Source organism: Oncorhynchus clarkii, chromosome 16 (assembly GCF_045791955.1).
Source record: "Oncorhynchus clarkii lewisi isolate Uvic-CL-2024 chromosome 16, UVic_Ocla_1.0, whole genome shotgun sequence".
In the NCBI taxonomy this organism is placed as follows: Eukaryota; Metazoa; Chordata; class Actinopteri; order Salmoniformes; family Salmonidae; genus Oncorhynchus; species Oncorhynchus clarkii.
The window spans coordinates 22,769,147-22,794,424 of NC_092162.1; the positions used below are offsets into that span (position 1 = coordinate 22,769,147).

The 25,278-nt window shown below is 43.3% G+C and overlaps 1 protein-coding gene across 2 annotated transcripts in view; it reads right to left on the reverse strand.

Annotated features, from left to right (window-relative positions):
• Window positions 1-600: 600 nt before the first annotated feature.
• Window positions 601-25,278, reverse strand: part of LOC139368210 (integrin beta-3-like) — a 44,566-nt gene continuing 19,888 nt past the window's right edge. For both annotated transcript variants that reach the window (XM_071106857.1, XM_071106858.1), the window contains exons 5-15: window positions 22,531-22,693; window positions 22,272-22,433; window positions 22,077-22,172; window positions 21,831-21,920; window positions 20,037-20,171; window positions 14,911-15,370; window positions 12,099-12,321; window positions 11,632-11,732; window positions 11,020-11,139; window positions 3,336-3,502; window positions 601-2,242 (exon numbers count right to left, since the gene is read on the reverse strand). In XM_071106857.1, coding sequence (XP_070962958.1) covers window positions 2,171-2,242; window positions 3,336-3,502; window positions 11,020-11,139; window positions 11,632-11,732; window positions 12,099-12,321; window positions 14,911-15,370; window positions 20,037-20,171; window positions 21,831-21,920; window positions 22,077-22,172; window positions 22,272-22,433; window positions 22,531-22,693 — 1,789 coding nt within the window. In that variant the 3' untranslated portion in view covers window positions 601-2,170. The remainder of the gene's footprint in view (window positions 2,243-3,335; window positions 3,503-11,019; window positions 11,140-11,631; window positions 11,733-12,098; window positions 12,322-14,910; window positions 15,371-20,036; window positions 20,172-21,830; window positions 21,921-22,076; window positions 22,173-22,271; window positions 22,434-22,530; window positions 22,694-25,278) is intronic.

Below are 25,278 nucleotides of genomic sequence, written 5' to 3' on the forward strand. Positions count from 1 at the left end.
AAGGCTCTTTGACAGGCCCCTCTCACAAGTCAAAATATTGAGGGGTTTATTTCACCAAAACTGCTAACCCGCTTTCAGGGGTAAACTAGACAACAGTCTTCACACACTGCAAGAAACCATAGTCAACCTAATATATTTCTAATATATTCATTTAGTTTTACTCTGTAAACACTATTTTGTTGAGTATTCCAATCATGCACTCTCACAGCGCAATATGAAAGTTGTTGTTAACTTTAAAACCCAGTAGCCAATCATTTTGCATGCAGTGTTCTGCTATATTTAACTTTACAACAATTACTTACTTAAGCAATAATGACCGAGGGGGTGTGGTATATGGCCAATATACTACAGCTAAGGGCGGTTCTACCACATGATGCAACGCAGAGTGCCTGGCTACAGCCCTTAGCCATATACCACAAACCCCCGAGGAGCCTTATTGCTATTATAAACTAGTTATAAATGTAATTAGAACAGTAAAAATAAATGGTTTGTCACACCCGTGGTATACGGTCTAATATACCACAGCTTTCAGCTAATCAGCATTCGAGGGCACGAACGGCCCAGTTTATAATAAGAAATACATATCAGACAAAGTCAGTATCCATTTAAACCCATTATTTATGTATTTATTTAAATGTGTCCCTTGCAAAAGTGGATATGAAAAACAATGTAAAAGCATTACAAACGTTTTTTTTACAATGCAGACCCTGTGAATTGGATATGGAATGATGTCATCATAGTAAGAGTAAGAGCGTACTCTGTGTTTCCGTCCTTTTCTGGTAATGGGGATGTTTTGAGCAAATAAAAACGGTGTCCGGAGTCAGTGAAACCTGTCATCAGTGACATCTTGGCTGGAGGTCCAGTTAAAGTTTAGTCTTACAAATGATTGACAGCTTAACTGGCCCATAATCCACAAGGGCAGTTGATTTAAAGGAAACAAGTGCAACAATATATACAGTGAGCAAATATCTTAATAACACGTCACGTTTATGAATACAAGACACCGACTATGATGCTTCCACTAAAGGAGTAAATGTATTCATGTGATTGAGAGATGATTTGTGGTGTTGATGGTATACATGAACATTATATTGACAATAACTGGGAATGTAAGAAGAGAGTGCTGGTTTCACATACAAACAAAGACGCCACACCTCTTTACCAATAGGTCGTTTCAGAGTTGGAGTCCTGATCTAGGATCAGGTTCCCCATATCCATGCAATCTTATTCATTATGATCTGATCCTAGAGCAGCACTCCTACTCTAATACGCTATGGATATGGGGCAATGTGCGGTACATAGAATCATAATATACAACACGGCTGGCGTAAAAACATTTAAGCACCATTTTTTTTTTTTGCATATCTGAGAGATATGTTGCAAGTCAATGCCAACAGCTGAAGGAAACTGTTTATCTGTGAAATGAGAACGCGGGAGAACCCAAAGGCATTTTTTTGTTTTAGCAAAGTGACAGATCGCTAAACCACATGTCTCATTTGGACAATGTGCTTATCATGCCAGACTCTTACAAACAGGAAATTACAACACGCTGATGAGTAAGTGATGTCATGCGTATGCTATGAGTATCATTATCAGTCAATCAATCAAATGTATTTATAAAGCCCTTTTTAACATCAGCCGATGTCACAAAGTGCTGTACAGAAACCCAGCCTAAAACCCCAAACAGCAAGCAACGCAGGTGTAGAAGCACAGTGGCTAGGAAAAACTCCCTAGAAAGGCAAGAACCTAGGAAGAAACCAAGAGAGGAACCAGACTCTGAGGGGTGGCCGTCCCCTTCTATTTGTCCTTCGCTTCTCCTCTGTCACTAAAGAAAGTAATGTGCCTAACTCGAGTCACGTCTACTGTCGTACATTTATCTCTCAATGTATCCGACTCTACTTTCATTAATGGACAGCCTAAGTTACAATTATGGATTTTGAATGAACTTGTTGGTAGTTAATGTTGAAATGCCTCCGGAAAAACATATTTGGTACCGTTTAAATACATATGTACAACAAACCACTACACAAATATTACATCTTCGTCTTGTGACAGTAGAGCCAGCACATGAAATCGTAACATTCCAGAGGAAATTGAAAGAATCCAATGGGATGCAGTTATTTTAATGATCCTTCAAATGATGCAGTCATTTCAGTGATCCTGGTTGCCATCACTCCTTGTTGCCTCTGTATGTGATGTTTGTGAAGGTTGAGGTGGCTCCTTTGTACAGGGGGTTATGGACCTACAATTCAAAACAGAGAGTTTCAGAATGAATGTTATGGCGTCAACTACAATTCAGCTCAAGTCAATTCAGTTGATGAACTGAAATTCATGTCAGGAATTTATTAGCGTGCATTAGATTTCAAGATCCACCCATTCCTGAATTGACCTGAATGTGGGTTGTGAGTTGAACGTGGGAATTCAGGAGCTCTATGACGAGTTATGAACAGTAGCCTTACTTCAGACACACGGTACACCTATCACTCCTGTGGCTCACATGCCGCCCGGCACTCGAGTTACAACAAATTGAGCACATTTAAGCAAGGAGGATGATGGGAGTTCTGGCATCCCATGCGCAGGATTAGGGACTCCAGATGAGCTCAGGACGGGATGTCTGATGGGAAGAGTGTGTGTGTGAGGCAGCCCCTGCCACTGCCTGTAAAAGCTAATTAGCGTTAGCTAATTTCAGTGCCAACCAAGCCACCCCTGGGGAGTGGAGGCTGCTTTTTTTTCTGTATAGGGAGGAACATTGCAGCGAAAAAAAATCATAAAAAGCATAATGAGAGAGAGAGAGAGTGAGAGACCCGACCTCTGCTTCCAACCAAACAATAGATGTTTCAACAACACAAATTAACAAATATTTATGATCTTTTTTGCCTTCTTTAATACATTGCTTTGTATGGTAGGGGAGCAGTAGGCACCATGGTATACCTGGTTCATAGCCTTGCACTGTGACACCCTCAAATTCAAAATTAAGCATAGAAAGCTGTCTGATTAATTGAATCCCACATCCGATTAATCTACTTGTGTTCTAAATGGAAGATTGTGTCCAGTTGAATGGTTGTAGCTCCCCAGGACTGGCGTTGTTGGCCACCCATGGACTACGGGTTGGTTTCAGCCTAGCAAGCCAAGAATGTGTGTGTGCACAAATGTGTGTGTGCCAAGTGCCCTCTTCTTCTTTTTTCTTTGAATAGAACCTTTATTTAACTAAGCAAGTCAGTTAAGAACAAATTCTTATTTACAATGACGGCCTACCCCGGCCAAACCCGGACGACGCTGGGCCAATTGTGCGCCGCCCTATGGGACTCACGGTCGGATGTGATGCAGCCTCTTACCGTATCCCACTTGGCGCGAGCACGCTCCTCCTCAAACTTGGCGAACTCGCGGCGGTCATGAATGGTGACCAGCAGCTTCCAGATGAGCAGGCCGGCCAGACCCAGAACCAAGATGGCCCCGGCTACAGACAGCAGCACCACCAGGATGTCTGGACCCTTAGGGCAGTCTGGGGGAAGAGGGGCAACCAAGGGATGTTTATTTTATTTATCCTTTATTCAGGTGAAATCGAATTGAGATAGGAATCTCCTTTGTGAGATAGCCCTGTCTACAATAATAAAATGTCAGCAAACTTCCACATAACACAATACAGCAACACATGAGGGCAAGACATCAAACATCAGTTGCCAGAAGCACAGAAAGACAAGCTTTTAACATTTGAGCCCTTCACAAAGCCTATTGTCCCTAAGCACTGTTCGCAAGTAAGTTTTACGCTTTGCGCATATGGTTAGGATTGGGATTTGGTTGGGAGAAGCTGTTCTTAGATCAGGCTGAAAACAGTACCAAATGTCTCCAATAACTCTGTTTGAGTGTGAGAGCTGGTAATAATGATTCTGTTAGTGTATCTGGTCTAAATATGTTTACATTATAAAGGCATTATTAAGGCATTATAAGGAACAACAGGAGGAACTGTAAGGTATTTTATACCGTGGCTTTGTTGAATACTCGTTTATGATACTGAAGTAACTGCTAAATAGTTTGTTAAATGGTTAACCAAATAGCTACCCGGACTATCAAATAGCTACCCGGACTATCAAATAGCTACCCGGACTATCAAATAGCTACCCGGACTATCGAATAGCTACCCGGACTATCAAATAGCTACCCGGACTATCAAATAGCTACCCGGACTATCAAATAGCTACCCGGACTACCCCTTGGCTTTTTCCACATTTTGTTACATAACAGCCTTATTATAAAATTGATTAAACTACTTTTTTTCCTCATCAATGTACACACAATACCACATAATGACAAAGCGAAAACAGGTTTTTAGGGGAAAAAAACAGAAATACCTTATTTACATAAGTATTCAGACCCTTTGCTATGAGATTTGAAATTGAGCTCAAGTACATCCTCATTAGCTCATTGTTATGGGTGTATCCAAATAAATGTCACTAGAAAACAGCTTAAACAAATGCATACGCAGCTACTGTTGTTATTCTGGCTGCACTGTTTGACGTGACTGTAAGTTAGCCATAGTTGGCTAGCTAACATGCAAGGGATAAGATAGTTGCCAGCCAGTTTGGCAATGGAACATTTAGAACGAACGACTGGGTCGCGTCCATAGATACAGAACAAAAAGAATGAACGACTGGGTCGCGTCTCTGGCAACTGAATCAATAGAACAACCGGCAGACTTGGGTAGCACCCCTAGGTTTGTGTCGGGACTATATCTTGTGGAAGGATGAAATAGTATGAATAAATGAATCAAAATAAAGTTTTGAATGAAACTATGTAAATCATAATTTGAATACGTTGGTAACTCGTCGTATAAAAGTGATAATGCTCTCGAAGCCGGTGTTAGGTGGATATATTGGCACGGTTTCCCAGTGCACACAGTTCCACAGTGCATTCGGAAAGTATTGAGACACTTTCTCTTTTTCCACATTTTGTTACATTACAGCCTTATTCTAATATTCATTCAATCTTTTTTTTCCCTCATCAATCTACACACAATACCTGTGGGATTCTGTGTTTTACATTACAGCCATTACCATATACAGTGCCTTGCGAAAGTATTCGGCCCCCTTGAACTTTGCGACCTTTTGCCACATTTCAGGCTTCAAACATAAAGATATAAAACTGTATTTTTTTGTGAAGAATCAACAACAAGTGGGACACAATCATGAAGTGGAACGACATTTATTGGATATTTCAAACTTTTTTAACAAATCAAAAACTGAAAAATTGGGCGTGCAAAATTATTCAGCCCCCTTAAGTTAATACTTTGTAGCGCCACCTTTTGCTGCGATTACAGCTGTAAGTCGCTTGGGGTATGTCTCTATCAGTTTTGCACATCGAAAGACTGACATTTTTTCCCATTTCTCCTTGCAAAACAGCTCGAGCTCAGTGAGGTTGGACGGAGAGCATTTGTGAACAGCAGTTTTCAGTTCTTTCCACAGATTCTCGATTGGATTCAGGTCTGGACTTTGACTTGGCCATTCTAACACCTGGATATGTTTATTTTTGAACCATTCCATTGTAGATTTTGCTTTATGTTTTGGATCATTGTCTTGTTGGAAGACAAATCTCCGTCCCAGTCTCAGGTCTTTTGCAGACTCCATCAGGTTTTCTTCCAGAATGGTCCTGTATTTGGCTCCATCCATCTTCCCATCAATTTTAACCATCTTCCCTGTCCCTGCTGAAGAAAAGCAGGCCCAAACCATGATGCTGCCACCACCATGTTTGACAGTGGGGATGGTGTGTTCAGCTGTGTTGCTTTTACGCCAAACATAACGTTTTGCATTGTTGCCAAAAAGTTCAATTTTGGTTTCATCTGACCAGAGCACCTTCTTCCACATGTTTGTGTCTCCCAGGTGGCTTGTGGCAAACTTTAAACAACACTTTTTATGGATATCTTTAAGAAATGGCTTTCTTCTTGCCACTCTTCCATAAAGGCCAGATTTGTGCAATATACAACTGATTGTTGTCCTATAGACAGAGTCTCCCACCTCAGCTGTAGATCTCTGCAGTTCATCCAGAGTGATCATGGGCCTCTTGGCTGCATCTCTGATCAGTCTTCTCCTTGTATGAGCTGAAAGTTTAGAGGGACGGCCAGGTCTTGGTAGATTTGCAGTGGTCTGATACTCCTTCCATTTCAATATTATCGCTTGCACAGTGCTCCTTGGGATGTTTAAAGCTTGGGAAATCTTTTTGTATCCAAATCCGGCTTTAAACTTCTTCACAACAGTATCTCGGACCTGCCTGGTGTGTTCCTTGTTCATCATGATGCTCTCTGCGCTTTTGACGGACCTCTGAGACTATCACAGTGCAGGTGCATTTATACGGAGACTTGATTACACACAGGTGGATTGTATTTATCATCATTAGTCATTTAGGTCAACATTGGATCATTCAGAGATCCTCACTGAACTTCTGGAGAGAGTTTGCTGCACTGAAAGTAAAGGGGCTGAATAATTTTGCACACCCAACTTTTCAGTTTTTGATTTGTTAAAAAAGTTTGAAATATCCAATAAATGTCGTTCCACTTCATGATTGTGTCCCACTTGTTGTTGATTCTTCACAAAAAAATACAGTTTTATATCTTTATGTTTGAAGCCTGAAATGTGGCAAAAGGTCGCAAAGTTGAAGGGGGCCGAATACTTTCGCAAGGCACTGTATATGATTAAATATTATCTGATGTTGGCTATGTGAAGTATCTGCATTTTGTGCACTTGAGCATCATCATGAGATTAAACAACTGCTTGCTACATCTACTTGCCTGTTTGTGTGTGACAAGAACTGAGTAACATGGTGTGACATGCATGTTGCAAAACTGTAGATAACAGCCCAGCAGATGCTTTGTCCTTGTGTTTGTATGTAACAATATTGAGCACATGGTGTGACTTGCTGTATCTTACAAAGTTGTGGTTAATCAGGTATAGAGAGGGGTGGTCATCACGAGGTCTAACTGAGATGGAGAAATACTGAACAACACAATAGCAGGAACTGAGCAACTGTTATAACTAGGGTGTGCTCCCAGAACAGTGAGAATCTATACATTGACGGAGCGAGGACTCCAAGAAGCGCCAAGAGGCGGGGACCAGCCTGATGGCCTGCGATAGGCTGAGCAAGTCTAAACCACGCTCAGCCTTTACTGTGATAGGCCAACAGATGGGTTGGAACTATGTCTATCACAGTATAAGAACACTGTTTACGTACATCCTGTCAGTTCCCTGTTCTGCCCTGCGTGGTATTACAGTGAGCCCGTATATACGAAAGTTGCATTTGCCATTTATTGCTTAGTTAATAAAAAATACATAGTATACAATCAGTGGATTGTGACTCATTGTCATATTTATCCTGATACCAGATTCGAATTTACGCAACTCTAACATACCCCGTAATGACAAAGCAAAAACAGGTTTAGAAATGTTTGCAATTTTATAAATAAAAAATAAATAAAAACCTTATATACATAAGTATTCAAACACTTTGCTATGAGACTCGACATTGAGTTCAGGTGCAACCTGTTTCCATAGATCATCCCTGAGCTCTTTCTACAACTTGATTGTAGTCAACCTGTGGTAAATTCAATTGATTGGATATGATTTGGAAAGGCACACACCTGTCTATATCAAGGTCCAACAGTTGACAGTGCATGCTAGAGCAAAAAGCAAGCCACGAGGTCGAAGGAATTGTCCGTAGAACTCTGAGACAGGATTGTGTCGAGGCACAGATATGGGGAAAGATACCAAAAAAATTCCTGCAGTATTTAAGGTCCCCAAGAACACAGTGGCCTCCATCATTCTTAAATGGAAGAAGTTTGGAACCACCAAAACTATTCCTAGAGCTGTCCACCTTACTAAACTGAGCCATCGGGGGAGAAGGGCCTTGGTCAGGGAGGTTACCAAGAATCCGATGGTCACTCTGACAGAGCTCCAGGGTTCCTTTGTGGAGATGGGAGAACCTTCCAGAAGGACAACCATCTCTGCAGCACTCCACCAATCAGGCCATTATGGTAGAGAAGCCATTCTTCAGTAAAAGGCACATGACAGCCCGCTTAGAGTTTGCCAAAAGGCACCTAAAGGACTCTGACCATGAGAAACAAGATTCTCTGGTCTGATGAAACGAATACTGAACTCTTTGGCCTGAATTCCAAGCGTCATGCCTGGAGGAATCCTGCCACCATCCCTATGGTGAAGCATGGTGGTGCCAGCATCATGCCTTGGGGATGTTTTTCAGCAGCAGGGACTGGGAGACTAGTGAGGATCGGGGGAAAGATGAATGGAGCAAAGTACAGAAAGATCCTTGATGAAAACCTGCTCCAGAGCACTCAGGACCTCAGACTGGGGTGAAGGTTCATCTTACAACAGGACAACAACTCTAAGCACACAGCTAAGACAATGCAGGAGTGTCTTCGTGACAAGTCTCTGAATGTCCTTGAGTGGCCCAGCCAGAGCCCGGACTTCAACCCGATCGAACATCTCTGGGGAGACCTGAAAATAACTGTGACGCTAGCAATCCAACCTGACAGAGCTTGAGAGGATCTGCAGAGTTGAATGGGAGAAACCCCCCAACTACAAGTGTGCCAAATTTATAGCATCATACCCAAGAAGACCCGAGGCTGTATTTGCTGCTAAAGGTTCTTCAACAAAGTAAATATTTCTGTAAATGTGATATTTCCATTTTTTACATTTTTTTTATTTTTTATAAATGTGCAAACATTTCTAAAAACCTGTTTTTGCTTTTCATTATTGGGTATTGTGTGTAGATTGATGAAAACAACTATTTAATCAATTTTAGAATAAGGCTGTAAAGTAACAAAATTTGGAAAAGTCAAGGGGTCTGAATACTTTCCGAATGCACTGTATATCCTCCAAACACCAGCTTCTCAGGCATTATCACTTAAATAATGCAGGGTCTAATTCAATGGCTATGAAGTTCATTCTTACATGTTCTTTGTTTGAGCTAGGATTTATGGTTTAGTTAGCTAAACTAGCAAGTCTGTTTGTTTGGTTACCAAGGCAACTATTGTAGCGCTCTAGTAAACTTGCTGGTTAGCTACTTCAGTGAATGTTGAACACATTTCTACCGGAAACTGAACACATTTCTAGCAGCAAATGTGTTAAATTATACCCGGGGATAATCAACTCGTGGCTCTATGCGTTCTCTGGAAAATAATGCAACTCTGTGGAAGGTTAGTGCCACTACGCTAGCGCCTTGTGGAACACACCTTCCACATCGTGCATTATATTCCATAGAACGCCCCTCCTTGATTATCCCTTACATAGCGAAACGGCTAGTGATGAACATGAGGAAGGGATGACCTATACCAGATGAGTTATACCTACTCTCCCTCATTCTGGTCCCTCGTTTGGGTCCATCCGTGTGTGTGTCTGTGCGTTTGTTTGTGGGTGTGTGTGTGTGCGTGCGTGCGTTTGTTGCGCAACATTCCCGAGGAAGCAGGCAGGGGTGTACTTTTACAGCTACATCAAAGCAACTTATTTTCTCCCACCTTTCCGATTTCCCTCCCCTCTTATGCATCATTCTTCTCATTCTATACCTCCCTCGCTCTAACTCAATTTCCTGTCGCTCTACCTCTCCTACTCACTTCTCATCTCACTGCTCTATCCATCCTCCCATCTTCATGGCTGGAAAATATGAGTTAAAAGTTGTTTTTTTTTGTGCCGCTTCACGACTTAAAGAAATAAGTTACCCCATTCTAGCATTTCAAGTGTCTTTGTATGGCTTTGAATGGGTGATATGATCCCCGTCTCCTCATCAGAATACATTTTGATTCCACAAGTTGGTTTTATTTAGCCTGGTCTCAGATCTGTCTGTGCTGTCTAGCCAACTCCTACGCTATTGACATAGGCGTTGCTACACAGCACAAGCAGATTTGCGACCAGGCTCATTAGTGGGTTTCATTAGTGTCTGTTGATGAAACGTATGAGTCTGTACCGATTGTGTATGGGATGATGTTTCAAATTGTAAACACGCCTTGTTTATGGCAATATGAGTATACAATCTTAGAAAAAAAGGGTTCCAAAAGGGTTCTTCAGCTGTCCCCATAGGAGAACCCTTTATGGTTACAGGTCGAACTCTTTTGACTTCCATGTAGAACCCTCTAGGGAAAGGGTTCTACATTGAACCCAATAGGGTTCTATCTGGAACCAAAAGGGTTCTACCGGTAACCAAAAAGGGTTCTTCAAAGGGTTCTCCTATGGGGACAGCTATAGAACCCTTTTAGGTTCTAGATAGCACCTTTTTGAGTGTACACATAGAAAGTGAAGGATATAGTAATGTTGTGCTAACCAAAGGTTTGTTTATTCTACCTCTGCTTATGTGAGTTGGACTTCAGGAATTCCAGTTCTGGCAGGCCCTACACATCAACTAAACCTAATACAACATAAAATACTTTTGGCGACTATTTGAGGCAGGTTCAACATGGCTGTTTCTGTTTAGTGTTCTCTCTCCCTCTCCCCCACCACTACCCCCCCACTTCTCTCTCCCTCATCCCTCCTTCCTCCCCAGAGGATTGTGAAGCGTCAGCGGGTTCCTCGGGAGCCGGGTGCTTGTTTACGAGCGTCTTTTTACAAGGTAAGGGTCCACACGTGGGTCCACTAAAAGCAGGCCCAGGGACAGGCTTTCTCTGCGGGCGCTGGCTGTTAACAGCTTTTTGCAACCGACGACTCTTTCAACATGGCCGCTTAACAAGCAGATGGATGGATGGGGACGGATGGCGATGGATGGGGGTAGGTGGGATCAAAAGGGAGCACTGATTGAACATGAGGCTCCAAAGAGAGTGGGCCTGGATGTGTTGGTTTGTGGTTGTAGTGTCTTGTGGTGACTTTTACATTTGGTAAATAAAATAACAACAGCCATTAGTGTTCAAACACACTCCTACTGAAATCTGAAGTTTAGCATTTTGGAAAATACCATTTAGCATTTTGCGGACACAAAAAATGTCCTCAAAAAGGTGTGTGTGTATTTGTGTGCGTGTGTTTGTATGATTCTTACCAGGCTCTTTGACCACAAATAGGATGGACTTGCCACTGGCGTCCTCATAATACTGGAAGCGCTCCACACAGTCATCCTCATCCTTATAGGTGCAGTTCACAGCATTTTTATCATGGAACTCTGGGAGGCAGAGAGAAGGAGTAGGGAATCATCTTTCTCTTATCTTCACACAAAATAGTCCTATCATTTGATACAATGTCAGCCATCTTGACTGTAAATAGTGTCATGCTAATGACAATCTCAAGACAGCGTCATGATGTTCATTTGGGTATTCATGTTGGATATTAAACAGAGGTGGTTTGAAGCGTGTTTTTCAGTCAAATATTTGGCGTCTTATTTGCCTAAATGGACAACCATTTGGCTTTGTTGGTCACTGTGTGGACTAGCCGGTCATTTGTACTCCAAACTTCGACCTGGCACAGTCAGAAGAGGATGGGCCCCACCTCCGAGTCTGGTTCCACTCATGGTTTCTTCCTTCTAGGGAGTTTTGCCTTACTACTGTGCTGCTGCTTGCTTTGGGGGTCAAGGTTGGGTTACTGTAAAGTACTTTGTGAATGTAGCTGTAAAAAGCGATACTTAAATCAAATGGGATTTGAAATGGATTTGTCTTACCAAGGTCGTCCACTAGCTGAATCTCGTCTCTGCAGATGCGGGTGCAGGTGTTGTCATCAAACAGCTTCCCTCGCTTGAAATGCTTACATTCCACACACTCTCTGTACCAGTCCAGGCACACGCGCACACACACACGCGCACACACACACACACACACACACACACACACACACACACACACACACACACACACACACACACGCACGCGCACACACACTCAGACGCACGCACACACACACGCACACACACACGTCAGCATCTTTTACTCACGTTCTTCTCAACATGAGGCAATTACATTATTACAATTATTAAATGACTCAACTGTCTGTGAGTCAGTCTAGTCTGAGTTGAACTGTACAGTACTTTTTCTTAGGTACAACACTGTAGACCTTTTCTCTGTGTGAGTGTGTGTGTGTGTGTGTGTGTGTGTCTGTCTGTCTGTGAGTGTGTGTGGATACCACACTCACTTCTTCATGGTGCAGGCATCGGGGCAGGTGGGGCACTTGTCGCAGGTGGCCCCATAGGCCCCCGGCTGGATGCACTCGCAGGCCCCGCACACACACTGGCCCCGGCCACTACACAGCAAGCCAAGGCTGGACATACAGGTGTCAGTACGGCGGGAGCAGTTACAGTTCTCCCCCTGCCAGTCCGAGTCACACTGGCAGAACCCACAGTCACAGGTGCCGTGGCCTGGGGGAGGAGAGAGCGAGAGGGAAGGAAGGAAGGAAGGAAGGAAGGGGGAGGAGGATAGAGAGGATGCAGAAATATGGGTGATGGGGTGAGGGAAGAATAGAGGGAAGAGGAGAAGAAGAAGAGGGTATAGCAAAGACAGGAAGGTGAGAGAGGAGAGGGAGACGAGGAGAGGGGAGTAAGGTGAGTAGGGTTGAGGGAGAAGGAAGGGTGGAAAGTTGAGAGGGGGCGGAGAAAGTCAAAACATGGGTAGTCGTTCAGGTGACTATAGTCTCAAATGTGTTCTTCCTATAATATATTTACAGAAGTTCATAATATTTCGGTGCACTTTTTGATGAATCCCAGTGAATGTGACATTAGAGAATGGTACGAATGAACACTATTTCTGAACCATGTTGAATACAGTCATTTCATCAACAATCTATTTGCATTTCCAATCTCTTGATAACATATTTGATAAATCATTGGTTACATAAGGAGATTTGCCATACATTCCACACACATTGTCTTTTTTCCAAATGGCAGCCTATTCCCTATATAGTGCACAACTTTTCATCAGAGCCCTATGGGTCCCGGTCAAAAGTGGGCACTGGTCAAAAGTAGTGCACTCAATAGGGAATAGGGTACCATTTTGTACGAAGTGCATTGAACCCTATAAAGCATACTTGGGTGTTATCAAACATAGCTAATCCACCCTAAATCCATCTGGAAAAAAAAACAGGTATTGGAATGGTGAGGAATTCCAGGAATTTTAAGCCAAATACGGGGAAGTAGCAAGTCCTGTTTCTGTAATAGTTGGAGCGCTGGAAGTGGAACTAATTCCATTGTTGTTTCTCTAGAACATAAAATATGGTGTGTCAGCGGTGTCTGGGTGTTTTTTTAGCCTGTGCGTGTGTGTGCGCGCGTGCATGTATATGTGTGTGTTTTTTGTGGACCCCTTGCCAGTAAGACAGTTACAGTGCAGAACATACATCTGCTGTTGTTGGTTTATCACCACAGACCAGACTCCAGATAAACAATCGGACAGGAAAACAATGGGAGCAAGTGAGTGAACCGCCTGGATAACAAAATGACTTGTCAAAAACAAACATGAAGGAAGCCACAAGCCTTCCAACCACCACTCTCCTGTCATTATGCCATTCTCTAACTGCTTCTCTCTAAAACTGTGTTATGTGGGCATTGTTTCCCACCCTGAACAATACATAACACACACACACATACACATCAACTGCATTTCCAGCTCGTTACCTCAGGCCCATTTTACCAGACCAGGTTTATTTTTAGCTCTATGACAGCATCAGCCAATGACAAAGCAGTGAGGTATTTTCCTCAATCATCATTGCACTTTGGGGAATAGAGCAAATAAGGTTGTGAGGATAGAATTGGAGAGGGCAAATGTACCACGAAGCAGGCAGGGTCCATGTCTTGCAGTGATGATGTTGGTTATGAGGGGATACAGGAATATGGGATACAAGCTAGTGACATAGTGCTTGTGAGTGGATTTCAGTGAATGCAACGCTTTGAATGAAGCGTTATCAGAGCACTAAGTGAATAGATTTACAGTACCCAAAATCCAGCATTACAGAAGGCCTTAATCCACTATTTGACAGGGGCACAGATAATGCAGGCTTTCCATGTGTTCCCTGTGTTCAGCAGCCTTGTTGCCTTACCTCACAAGGCGCCCACTCTGGCATCGCTTACAGTGAATGACCTCTAGCATTAGAGCTAAACTCTAAGGATGGTCATACACTAGACATTTGCTTTCGCCGAACCACCCAAACTTGAGCTCAAATTCACACCACACTAACTACTTATTGTAAGAACTACTGTTAACACATTTTTTAAAGCTTACTTCAACTTGTGGTGCAGTTATAATGTATACATAAGCATGTAAGACCGCCTGATTAGCCTTATTAGCTAAAACCCAACCCACACTAACTACGTACACGCAAACAATAAACCTTTAACTACTTGTTCTTTCTACGTGACATATGCAAAGTCGGAGCTTGGTAGGCACTTGTTCTATCATTACCTCAGTAGCTCAGCTCAAACACAAACACACCAGTCGAACGCATGTCTTAGCCCACACAGCCGCAGCTCACAGCACAGAGCCACATGTTTGTTGTGAATGGAGCTAGCCCTTAGCCCTGGGCAGAACAGAGGCAGACAGAGAGAGAGCGAGAGAGTGAGAGAGAGTCTGGCTGGCTGTTATGGTTGGTAATTCCTCCCATATGAGGTCTTCAGTAAGGTGAGGATTGAGGATGGCTAGTACTGGCCTGGAAAAAGCTCACAGATTTTTCCCCAGAAACTCTGACAGAAACAACTGAATTTGTTTTGAGAATGTCTAAGTTAATCTTTGGATAAAAAGTGCTTTAAGTTGTCTAAATGTAATTATTAAAGGTCAGATTGTGATGAAAGATTGTAGGCCACAAACACTGAAAAACCTATACATTTATAGAACTTGCCAGAAATAATTTTCCAGCTAACTGAAATGTAAACATGTGGCCAGACCAGACCAGCAACAAGTCTGGGCTGTAGTTATAGGCACTAATCACTTTGAAACCCCTCCCTCCTTCCCTCTCCTCTCACCTGAGCACAGCTCGCCCTTGTAGCGCAGGCAGTTGAAGTCATCGCACTCGCACAACTTGCCCCACACCTTGCCAAAGTCGCTGCTGTGGCACACGCATTGCCCGCACACGCAGTCGCCCCTCCCAGTGCACACCGCTGCCCCAGGACCCCCTGCACCCCCAATGCCCACGGTGGAGGGTACACTACACCGGTCCTGTTCCGTGGTGCTGTAGTCACCCTCGGCACACTCGCACCGCGGCCCCAGTCGCCCCGGGTGACACAGGCAGATGCCACACTCATAGGTGCCGTTGCCATTGTTACAGACAGGGCTGAGTGGCTCGGCGCGGGCCTGGCACTTGCACTCGCACTCGAAGGTGACAGTGACGGTCAGAGAGTCCTTGAAGCCCACAGGCTTGATGACGAACGTCTTGCGCTTGTCCTTGGGGCAGCCGCGCGCCCGCGCCTCCACGCTGAAGGAGACCTGGGTGGAGGAGTAGAAGGGTGGAGGTGTGGAGGTAGAAGAGGTTAGTGCAGTGAATAGATGGGTAGCACACAGGAGGAATGTGTAATGTGAATATGTGGTTCTAGAGAAGGGGATGTAGGTCAGTAAAGTGTGTGTCTTGGGCAGGGTTTTGGTAGGTTACTTTCTAAATGTAATCTGTTACAGTTACTAGTTATCTGTCCAAAATTGTAATCAGTAACATAACTTTTGGATTACCCAAATGCAGTAATGTAATCTGATTACACTGCGGCCCCAGGTACTTTTAGATTACTTTCCCCTTAAGAGGCATTAGAAGAAGTAAAAAATGTATGTTATCAATTGAACCACATCTATTGCAGGATAAATCCATTTTTAAGTTTACATAGCTGGCCATATATGGATGCTAAATTTGGAAATATGGAAGTATAGATTAGCCAAATTGTTTAACCTGAGCATAACCCCAAAACTAAGGATTTTTTTATTCAGCCCTACTCTGTTGTTTATGATTTTGTTGTCATGGAGGACAGATTGGGCTCATTGATTCGAGTTGAAAAATAAATGCTGTGCTCATGGAATGGCATGCTTTGAGCACTACTGAAAGTGCTATTTACATGTGAAAAATGAATGCCATATGCTACATTTGCAATAGGCATGTTTACCTTTTTGTTGATGACACTTTGATATCTTGATAATATGCAGCTGTTTAAAGGGCAATCCACAGATGAAACAAAAGGACACCCTCTCCTCTGTTTTGATAAATGCTGAGGCATGGGCCTGGAGAAATGTAACCACTCTCAGATTAATAGACAGAGCTATGGATTTAAGGACTGACCATCCATGATATTAAAAGGATTGTTTTAACCATGTTATGGGGCTATACAGTGTTTGTTTACATTTACAATGTTTACAAACATTGGAGAAAAACAAGCTTAAATTTTGGGTTCTTCTTTCTTACTTTGTTCAACTAAAATCATGAGGCATTTAAAAAAAATGTTTTACCCCTTTTTCTCCCCAATTTCATGGTATCCAATTGTTGTAGTAGCTACTATCTTGTCTCATCGCTACAACTCCCGTACGGGCTCGGGAGAGACGAAGGTTGAAAGTCATGCGTCCTCCGATACACAACCCAACCAAGCCGCACTGCTTCTTAACACAGCGCACATCCAACCCGGAAGCCAGCCGCACCAATGCGTCGGAGGCCACCTTGGTTAGCGCACACTGAACCCTGCCCACCACAGGAGTCACTGGTGCGCGATGAGACCAACCCTACCGACCAAGCCCTCCCTAACCTGGGCGACGCTAGGCCAATTGTGCGTCGCCCCACGGACCTCCCAGTCACAGCCGGTTACGACAGAGCCTGGGCGTGAACCCAGGGACTCTGATGGCACAGCTGGCGCTGAAGTACAGCACCCTTAACCACTGCGCCACCCGGGAGGCAATCATGAGGCATTTCTAAGTTTTATTCTTCAAGAATCAAGAATCAATATATATATATATATTGTTACACACAGTTGAAGTCAGAAGTTTACATACACTTAGATTGGAGTCATTATAACTCGTTTTTCAACCACTCCACAAATGTCTTGTTAACAAACTATAGTTTTGGCAAGTCGGTTAGGACATCTACTTTGTGCATGACACAAGTAATTTTTCCAACAACTGTTTACAGACAGATTATTTCACTTATAATTCAGTGTATCACAATTCCAGTGGGTCAGAAGATTCCATAAACTAAGTTGACTGTGCCTTTAAACCGCTTGGAAAATTCCAGAAAATTATGTCATGACTTTAGAAGCTTCTGATAGGCTAATTGACATCATTTGAGGCAATTGGAAGTGTACCTGTGGATGTATGTCAAGGCCTACCTTCAAACTCGGTGCCTCTTTGCTTGACATCCTGTGAAAATCAAAAGATATCCTCCAAGACCTCAGAAAAAAAATTGTAGACCTCCACAAGCCTGGTTCATCCTTGGGAGCAATTTCCAAATGCCTGAAGGTACCACGTTCATCTGTACAAAAATAGTACGCAATTATAAACACCATGGGACCACGCAGCCACCATACCGCTCAGGAAGGAGACGCGTTCTGTCTCCTAGAGATGAGCGTACTTTGGTGCGAAAAGTGCAAATCAATCCCAGAACAACAGTAAAGGACCTGGTGAAGATGTTGGAGGAAACATTTACAAAAGTATCTGTATCCACAGTAAAACAAGTCCTATATCGACATAACCTGAAAGGCCGCTCAGCAAGGAAGAAGCCACTGTTCCAAAACCGCCATAAAATATCCAGACTACGGTGTGCACCTGCACATGGGGACAAAGATCATACTTTTTGGAGAAATGTCCTCTGGTCTGATGAAACAAAAATAGAACTGTTTGGCCATAATGACCATCGTTATGTTTGGAGGAAAAAGGGTGAGGCTTGCAAGCTGAAGAACACCATCCCAACCGTGAAGCACGGCGGTGGCAGCATCCTGTTGTGGGGGTGCTTTGCTGCAGGAGGGACTGGTGCACGTCACAAAATAGATGGCGTCATGAGGCAGGAAAATTATGTGGATATATTGAAGCAACGTCTCAAGACATCAGTCAGGAAGTTAAAGCTTGGTCGCAAATGGGTCTTCCAAATGGACAATGACCCCAAGCATACTTCCAAAGTTGTGGCAAAATGGCTTAAGGACAACAAAGTCAAGGTATTGGAGTGGCCATCACAAAACCCTGACCTCAATCCTATAGAACATTTGTGGGCAGAAAAAGCATGTGCGAGCAAGGAGGCCTACAAACCTGACTCAGTTGCACCAGCTCTGTCAGGAGGAATGAGCTAAAATTCACCCAACTTATTGTGGAAGCTTGTGGAAGGCTACCCGAAACGTTTGACCCAAGTTAAACAATTTAAAGGCAATGCTACCAAATACCAATTGAGTGTATGTAAACTTCTGACCCACTGGGAATGTGATGAAAGAAATAAAAGCTGAAATAAATAATTCTCTCTACTATTATTCTGACATTTCTTAAAATAAAAGTGGTGATCCTACCTGACCTAAAACAGGGAGTTTTTACTTTATAAAAAAAAAATGTCAGTAATTGTGAAAAACTGAGTTTAAATGTATTTGGCTAAGGTATATGTAAACTTACATGTAAACTTATCAACCACTATTGGGTTCAAATACACATTTAGATTTGTGAACAGCCATCCAGAACAACCACAATCCGTAAGGGGCAGATAGCTAAATGAGAGAGCAGCAATGTGATTCACATCAATTTGCAATGTAGATAACAATAATAAGTGATATCCGTATCTCCGTAGACTACACCACTGCTGTCATCCTTACCTCCAAGCGTTTATTCAAATTGGATAATCTTTGGATGCTGACAGCAGTCGCACCATTGGAAGACATAGCTTGGACTGTAGCTTACAAAAACCTATTCCTGCTCTTTTCCCGCGATCGATCAAACCCATTTGGTGTGTCACTATAGTGGTCTCTGACTTGTGGTCAGACTCGCTCAGGTGGAACAAACTTAAACTTGCACCTTTTTTCAATGCTGATTTGAATGTCATTGAGAAAACAGAGAAGTGTCAAACCTCCTTTCTGAATTTAAAAGTAATCCTCGAAGTAATCTAGTTTTTCAAAAGTATGTAATCTGTTTACAGATTTTTTGTAATCCCTTACATGTTACGGATTACATGTAATCTGTTACTCCCCAACCCTGGTCTTGGGTGTGGGACTGAGGGTGTCTATGAGTATATGAGCAGTGTGTACGCACACATTTCTCTTTTCAGATGTTTTCTGTGTGCATATGACTGACCCCCTCCACATGCGAGTGTGCGTGTGTGACTGTTCCAAGCTAGACAGTTGGACATGGATCATGAGGCTGGCACGAGTGAATCAGAGCACTGGGGAAGTGTACAGGAAACGGGCTGGTGCCAGGCCCAAACACAGACACACACAGACACACACACACACCAGTTATTAACACACCCATCAAAAGAAAAGGCGAAAGAGAGCAACATACCCCCTCCCTCATAATGGGAATAAACAAATAAAACATGTAGAGAGAATAGAAGTGGGAAGGAAGCAAGCTCCCTGGAGGAGCGCATGCAGATCCGAAATAACCTCCCAAGAAAGTGAAATAATAATAATAATAAGAAGGACGGAGTGATATAGTATAGGGGTCCTTGACCCTATTTGAATACTTATAAAATACACCCTTCCTTCGTCCCTTCCTTGAAGTAATCGTTGATCTGACATTACTAGATAGGTGAAAGTGTTTTAATGGAACCCTTCCTAGTCTATCAATTTGGGTTAGATCAGTGAATAGTTCAAGGAAGGAAGTGCATTTTTTAAAAGTATTCAAACAGGGTAGCCCTGGGCAGAACAAAGAAGCAAGCGTGAGAGAGAGAGAGAGAGAGAGAGAGAGACAGACAGACAGACAGACAGACAGACAGACAGACAGACAGACAGACAGACAGATAGTTCTCCCATATGAGGTCATCAGTAAAGTGGGGATTGAGGATGGCTTAAAAAAAAAAACATAATTTGATAAGGGCCCCGGCAAAATACTGTGTCTCCTGTTTGAAGTCTAGAGCAGGAGCGTATAGGCTAGGGATGACCTCTCAGGAAAAGTAGAAAAATAAGGAAAGATGAAATGATCTGAGAAAAGGCCCTCTTACCGTGTCTCCTATTTTGAGTCCAGAGCAGGATTTTATGCCAGGGATGACCTCTCCATTGAGACAGGTGGCGTTGAAGGTGAGAGACAGCTCCTCAGGAACCCCCTGTGTCTCCATGTCAATCACTGAGCGGATTTTCTGTCCACATAATTACACACAGATGAAACAACCATAAAACACACACATGAAAGATAAAACACTAATGTATCTTCATTGGATAAGAATTCAACCCCCTGAGCCAATACATGTTAGAATCACCTTTGCAGCTATTACAGCTGTGAGTCTTTCTGGGTAAGACTCTAAGAGCTTTCCACACCTGGATTGTGTAACATTTGCCCATTATTCTTTTCAAAATTCTTCAAGCTCTGTCAAATTGGTTGTTGATCATTGCTAGACAACCATTGTCATGTCTTGCCATAGATTTTCAAGCAGATTTAAGTCAACACTGTAACGTGGCCAGCCGGGAACATTCACTGTCTTCTTGGTAAGTGACTCCAGTGTAGATTTGACCTTGTGTTTTAGGTTATTGTCCTGCTGAAAGGTGAATTCATCTCCCAGTGTCTGATGGAAAGCAACCTGAACCAGGTTTTCTTCTAGAATGTTGCCTCTGCTTAGCTCCGTACCATTTACATTTTTCTCCTGAAAAACTATCCAGTCCTTAACGATTTTTTTTTCAACTCTGCATCATTGGGAAAGTTTCGTAAGCAAGCATTTCACTGTAAAGTCTATACCAGTTCAGCGCATGTGATAAATCATTTTTGATTTGATTTGATTTTGATTTGATAGCGTGATGCAGCCATCACTATGCTTGAAAATATGGAGAGTGGTACTCAATAATGTGTTGTATTAGATTTTCCCCAAAACATAACATTTTGTATTCAGGACAAAAAGTGAATTGCTTTGCCACGTTTTTTTGCAGTATTACTTTAGTGCCTTGCTGCAAACAGAATGCATGTTTTGGAACATTTGTTTTCTGTACAGGCGTCCTTCTTTTCACTCTGTCAATTAGGTTAGTATTATTAACTACAAGGTTACTGATTCATTCTCAGTTTTCTCCCATCACAGCCATTAAACTCTATAACTGTGTTAAAGTCACCATTGGCCTCATGGCGAAATCCCTGAGCGGTTTCCTTAATCTCCAGCAACTGAGTTAGGAAGGACGACTGTATCTGTGATTTGGTGTATTGCTACACCATCCAAAGTGTAATTAATAACTTCACCATGCTCAACGGGATATTTAATGCCTGCTTTTTTTAACCATCTACCAATAGGTGCCCTTCTTTGCGAGGCTGGTCTTTGTGATTGAATTTGTGTTTGACTGAGGGACCTTACAGATAATTGTATGTGTGGGGTACAGAGATGAGGTAGTCATTACAAAATCATGTTAAACACTATTATTGCGCACAGAGTGAGTCCATGCAACTTGTGATGTGACTCGTTAAGCACATGTTTACTGAACTTCTTTAGGCTGGCCATAACAAAGGAGTTGAATCCTTATTGACTCAAGACATTTCAGCTTTTCATTTTTTATTCATTTGTAAAAATGTCTAAGAACATAATTCCATTTCACATTATGGGGTATTGTGTGTAGGCCAGTGACAGAAAAATAAAATCGAATTTCAGGCTGTAACACAATAAAATGTGGAAAAAGTCAAGGAGTGTGAATACTTTCTGAAGGCACTATAGATATAAAGACACACGGACTCATGGCACCTACCCACACACAGACACACACACAGACACAAAGACACACACACACACAGATCGACACATACACACACACGCAGGTCCACTCACCGCATAGGCATTTAATATGAGCTGGATGACATTGCCTGAGTCATTGGACAGGGTGCCCACAGTGGTCCCAGGAATCAGCTCACTGTAGTTCTGTCAAACAAAGAAATCATTCAATACATTTGAATTCCATTGTAAGTCAAAACATGTGAACGTGAAAATTGGTGCAAACTTTCCAAAGACACTGTAAATCAAATGTAATTGGTTGATTGATTGGTTGGTTGGATGGCTCAATTAATTGTTACTGACCTGGTAGAGGGGCACCACAGGACTGGTGACGGCAAAGATGAGGTTGATGTTGTTCTCTGACATCTTCTCTGTGATCAAAGCCAGTGACGGGTAGTCCTGGAAGAGGAAGAGCAGAGTGAGGAGTTTCAAACACATGAGCACACACACACACACACACACGACACACACGACACATGATCCGCCCACCCGACTGACCATGATAGTAGACATGCTGTACATGTTCTCTGAGTTGAGGTGGCACTTCCCGTCATTGGGCTGCACGATACCCGCCAGGCGCCCATCAAGCGCCACGTGGGTCTTGGCATCGGTGGTGAAGATCAGGAGGTGAGAGGCACCCTGACGCCAACCGATCTTCTCCTGAGGTTGACCAACAAAGGATGGGTGAGTGAACAAAAATGGTAGAAAGATAAAGAGTAAGACACTGTGTGTGTGCGTGACGTTACACTGGCCTCACATTACACACGGCAGCCTGTATAATGGCGTCGAAGCCTCCCTCGGGGGCATCTCTGTTCCTGGACACAATTTGTTTCTTCACCTCCTCAGTGAAGCGGCCCACCTCCTCAGTCAGAGACAGCACATGCTTGTAGCCAAACTGGGGCAGGCAGGTGGTGTTGATCCTGCCAATCAATGAATTCATTAAATAATCCATCAGTGAATCAATTAATTAATCAATCCATCTATCCATCCATTCACCCCACTGTTCTAGTTATATAAAGAGGGAACAATTATTTACATTTACATCAGTGGAGGCTCCTCAGAGGATGAAAGGGACGACCATCCTCAGTGATATTCATAACAAAATAATAGTGACAAATTAAAAAGTTATCCTTTTTAGATAAAACTATATTAAGTATATTCATGTCACTAAATAATTGAGTAAAACACACTGTTTTGCAATGAAGGTCTACAGTAGCCTCAACAGAACTCTGTAGGGTAGTACCATGGTGTAGACGGAGGACAGCTAGCTTCAGTCCTCCTCTGGGTACAAAACCTAGGAGGTTCATGGTTCTCACCCCCTTCCATACACTTACACAGTAATTATGACAACTTCCGGAGGACGTCCTCCAACCTATCAAAGTTCTTGCAGCATGAACTGACATGTTGTCCACCCAATCAAAGAATCAGAGAATGAATCTAGTACTGAGAGCATAAGCTACAGCTAGCTAGTTGTAACGATGTGCAGTGAGAGTAGGAAGCAAGTTTAGGGAGTGAATGTTTTAATAAATAAACACAACATAATACAAAATAAGAAACACGAACAACGCACAGACATGACACAGGAACAGAAACAATAACGCCTGGGGAAGGAACCAAAGGGAGTGACATATATAGGGAAGGTAATCAGGGATGTGAGGGAGTCCAGGTGAGTCTGATGAAGTGCAGGTGCGTATAATGATGGTGACAGGTGTGCGCCATAACAAGCAGCCTAGTGATATAGAGGCCTGAGAGGGAGCACACGTGACAGTACCCCTTCACCGACGCGTGGCTACTGCCGCAGGACGCCGACCAAAATGACGATCCCAGGATCAGGAGCGGAACGGTCACCTCTTCTGAGGCGCGGGAAACCTGTGAGTCCGTCTGAGACGCAGGAGTATGGCAACCTAGAGCGCCGGATAGAGAGCATACGTGACGGAACCCCCTCCCCGGCCCGTTCGGCTCCAGCTGCAGGACGCCAACCAAATGGACGATCTCGGAGATCAGGAGCAGACCAGTCACCCCTGCTGATGCGTGGGAACCTGTCGCTGGCTGGAGTGCGGGAACCTGACAAACCGGCTGAGGCAGGAGAGCCTGGTGATCCGGCTGAGACATGAGAGCCTGACGAGCCGGTGGAAGCAGGGGAGCCTGGCGATCCGGTGAAGGTATGGAAGCCCGACGAGCCAGCTGAGGCAGGGGAGTCTGTCGATCCGGCTGAGGCATGAGAGTCTGACGAACCGGCGGAGGCAGGGGAGCCTGGCGATCTGTCTGAGGCATGAGAGCCTGTAGCAGCTCCCAGACCCGACGTCATTCCCACCGAAAAAACTCCCTGATGCTTCCCTTAGGTGAGGCGTTATTCTGTAATGATGTGCGCTGATAGTCTGGAAGCAAGTTCAGGGAGTGAGTGTTTTAATAAATAAACACAACATAATACAAAATAAGAAAGACAAACAATGCACAGACATGATACAGGAACAGAAACAATTCATTTAAAAAAAATGTATTTCACCTTTATTTAACCAGGTAGGACCAGTTGAGAACAAGTTCTCATTTACAACTGTGACCTGGCCAAGATAAAGCAAAACAGTGCGACAAAAACAAACATACAGTCAATGACACAACAGAAAATCTGTATACAGTGTGTGCAAATGAAGTAAGGAGGTAAGGCAATAAATAAGTCATAGTGGCAAAGTAATTACAATTTAGCAATTAACACTGGAGTGATAGATGTGCAGATGAGGATGTGTAAGTAGAAATACTGGTTTGCAAAAGAGCAGAGAAAAACCAAAAACAAATATGGGGATGATGTAGGTAGGTGGTAGGATGGGCTATTTACAGATGGGCTGTGTACAGCTGCAGCGATCGGTAAGCTGCTCTGACAGCCAATGCTTGAAGTTAGTGAGGGAGATATAAGTCTCCAACTTCAGTTTTTGCAATTCGTTCCAGTCATTGGCAGCAGAGAAATGGAAGGAAAGGCGGCCAAAGGAAGTGTTGGCTTTGGGGATGACCAGTGAAATATACCTACTGGAGCGTGTGCTACTGGTGGGTGTTGCTATGGTGACTAGTGAGCTGAGATAAGGCGGGGCTTTACCTAGCAAAGACTTATAGATGACCTGGAGCCAGTGGGTTTGGCGACTAATATGTGGTGAGGACCAGCCAACGAGAGCATACAGGTCACAATGATGGGTAGTATATGGGGCTTTGGTGACAAAACGGATGGCATTGTGATAGACTGCATCCAATTTGCTGAGTAGTGTTGGAGGATATTTTGTAAATGACATCGCTGAAGTCAAGGACTGGCAGGATAGTCAGTTTTATGAGGGTATGTTTGGCAGCATGGGTGAAGGAGGCAAGGAGGCTTTGTTGCAAAATAGGAAGCCGATTATCGATTTAACTTTGGATTGGAGATGCTTAATGTGAGTCTGGAAGGAGAGTTTACAGTCTAGCCATACACCTAGGTATTTGTAGTTGTCCACATATTCTAAGTCAGAACCGTCCAGCGTAATGA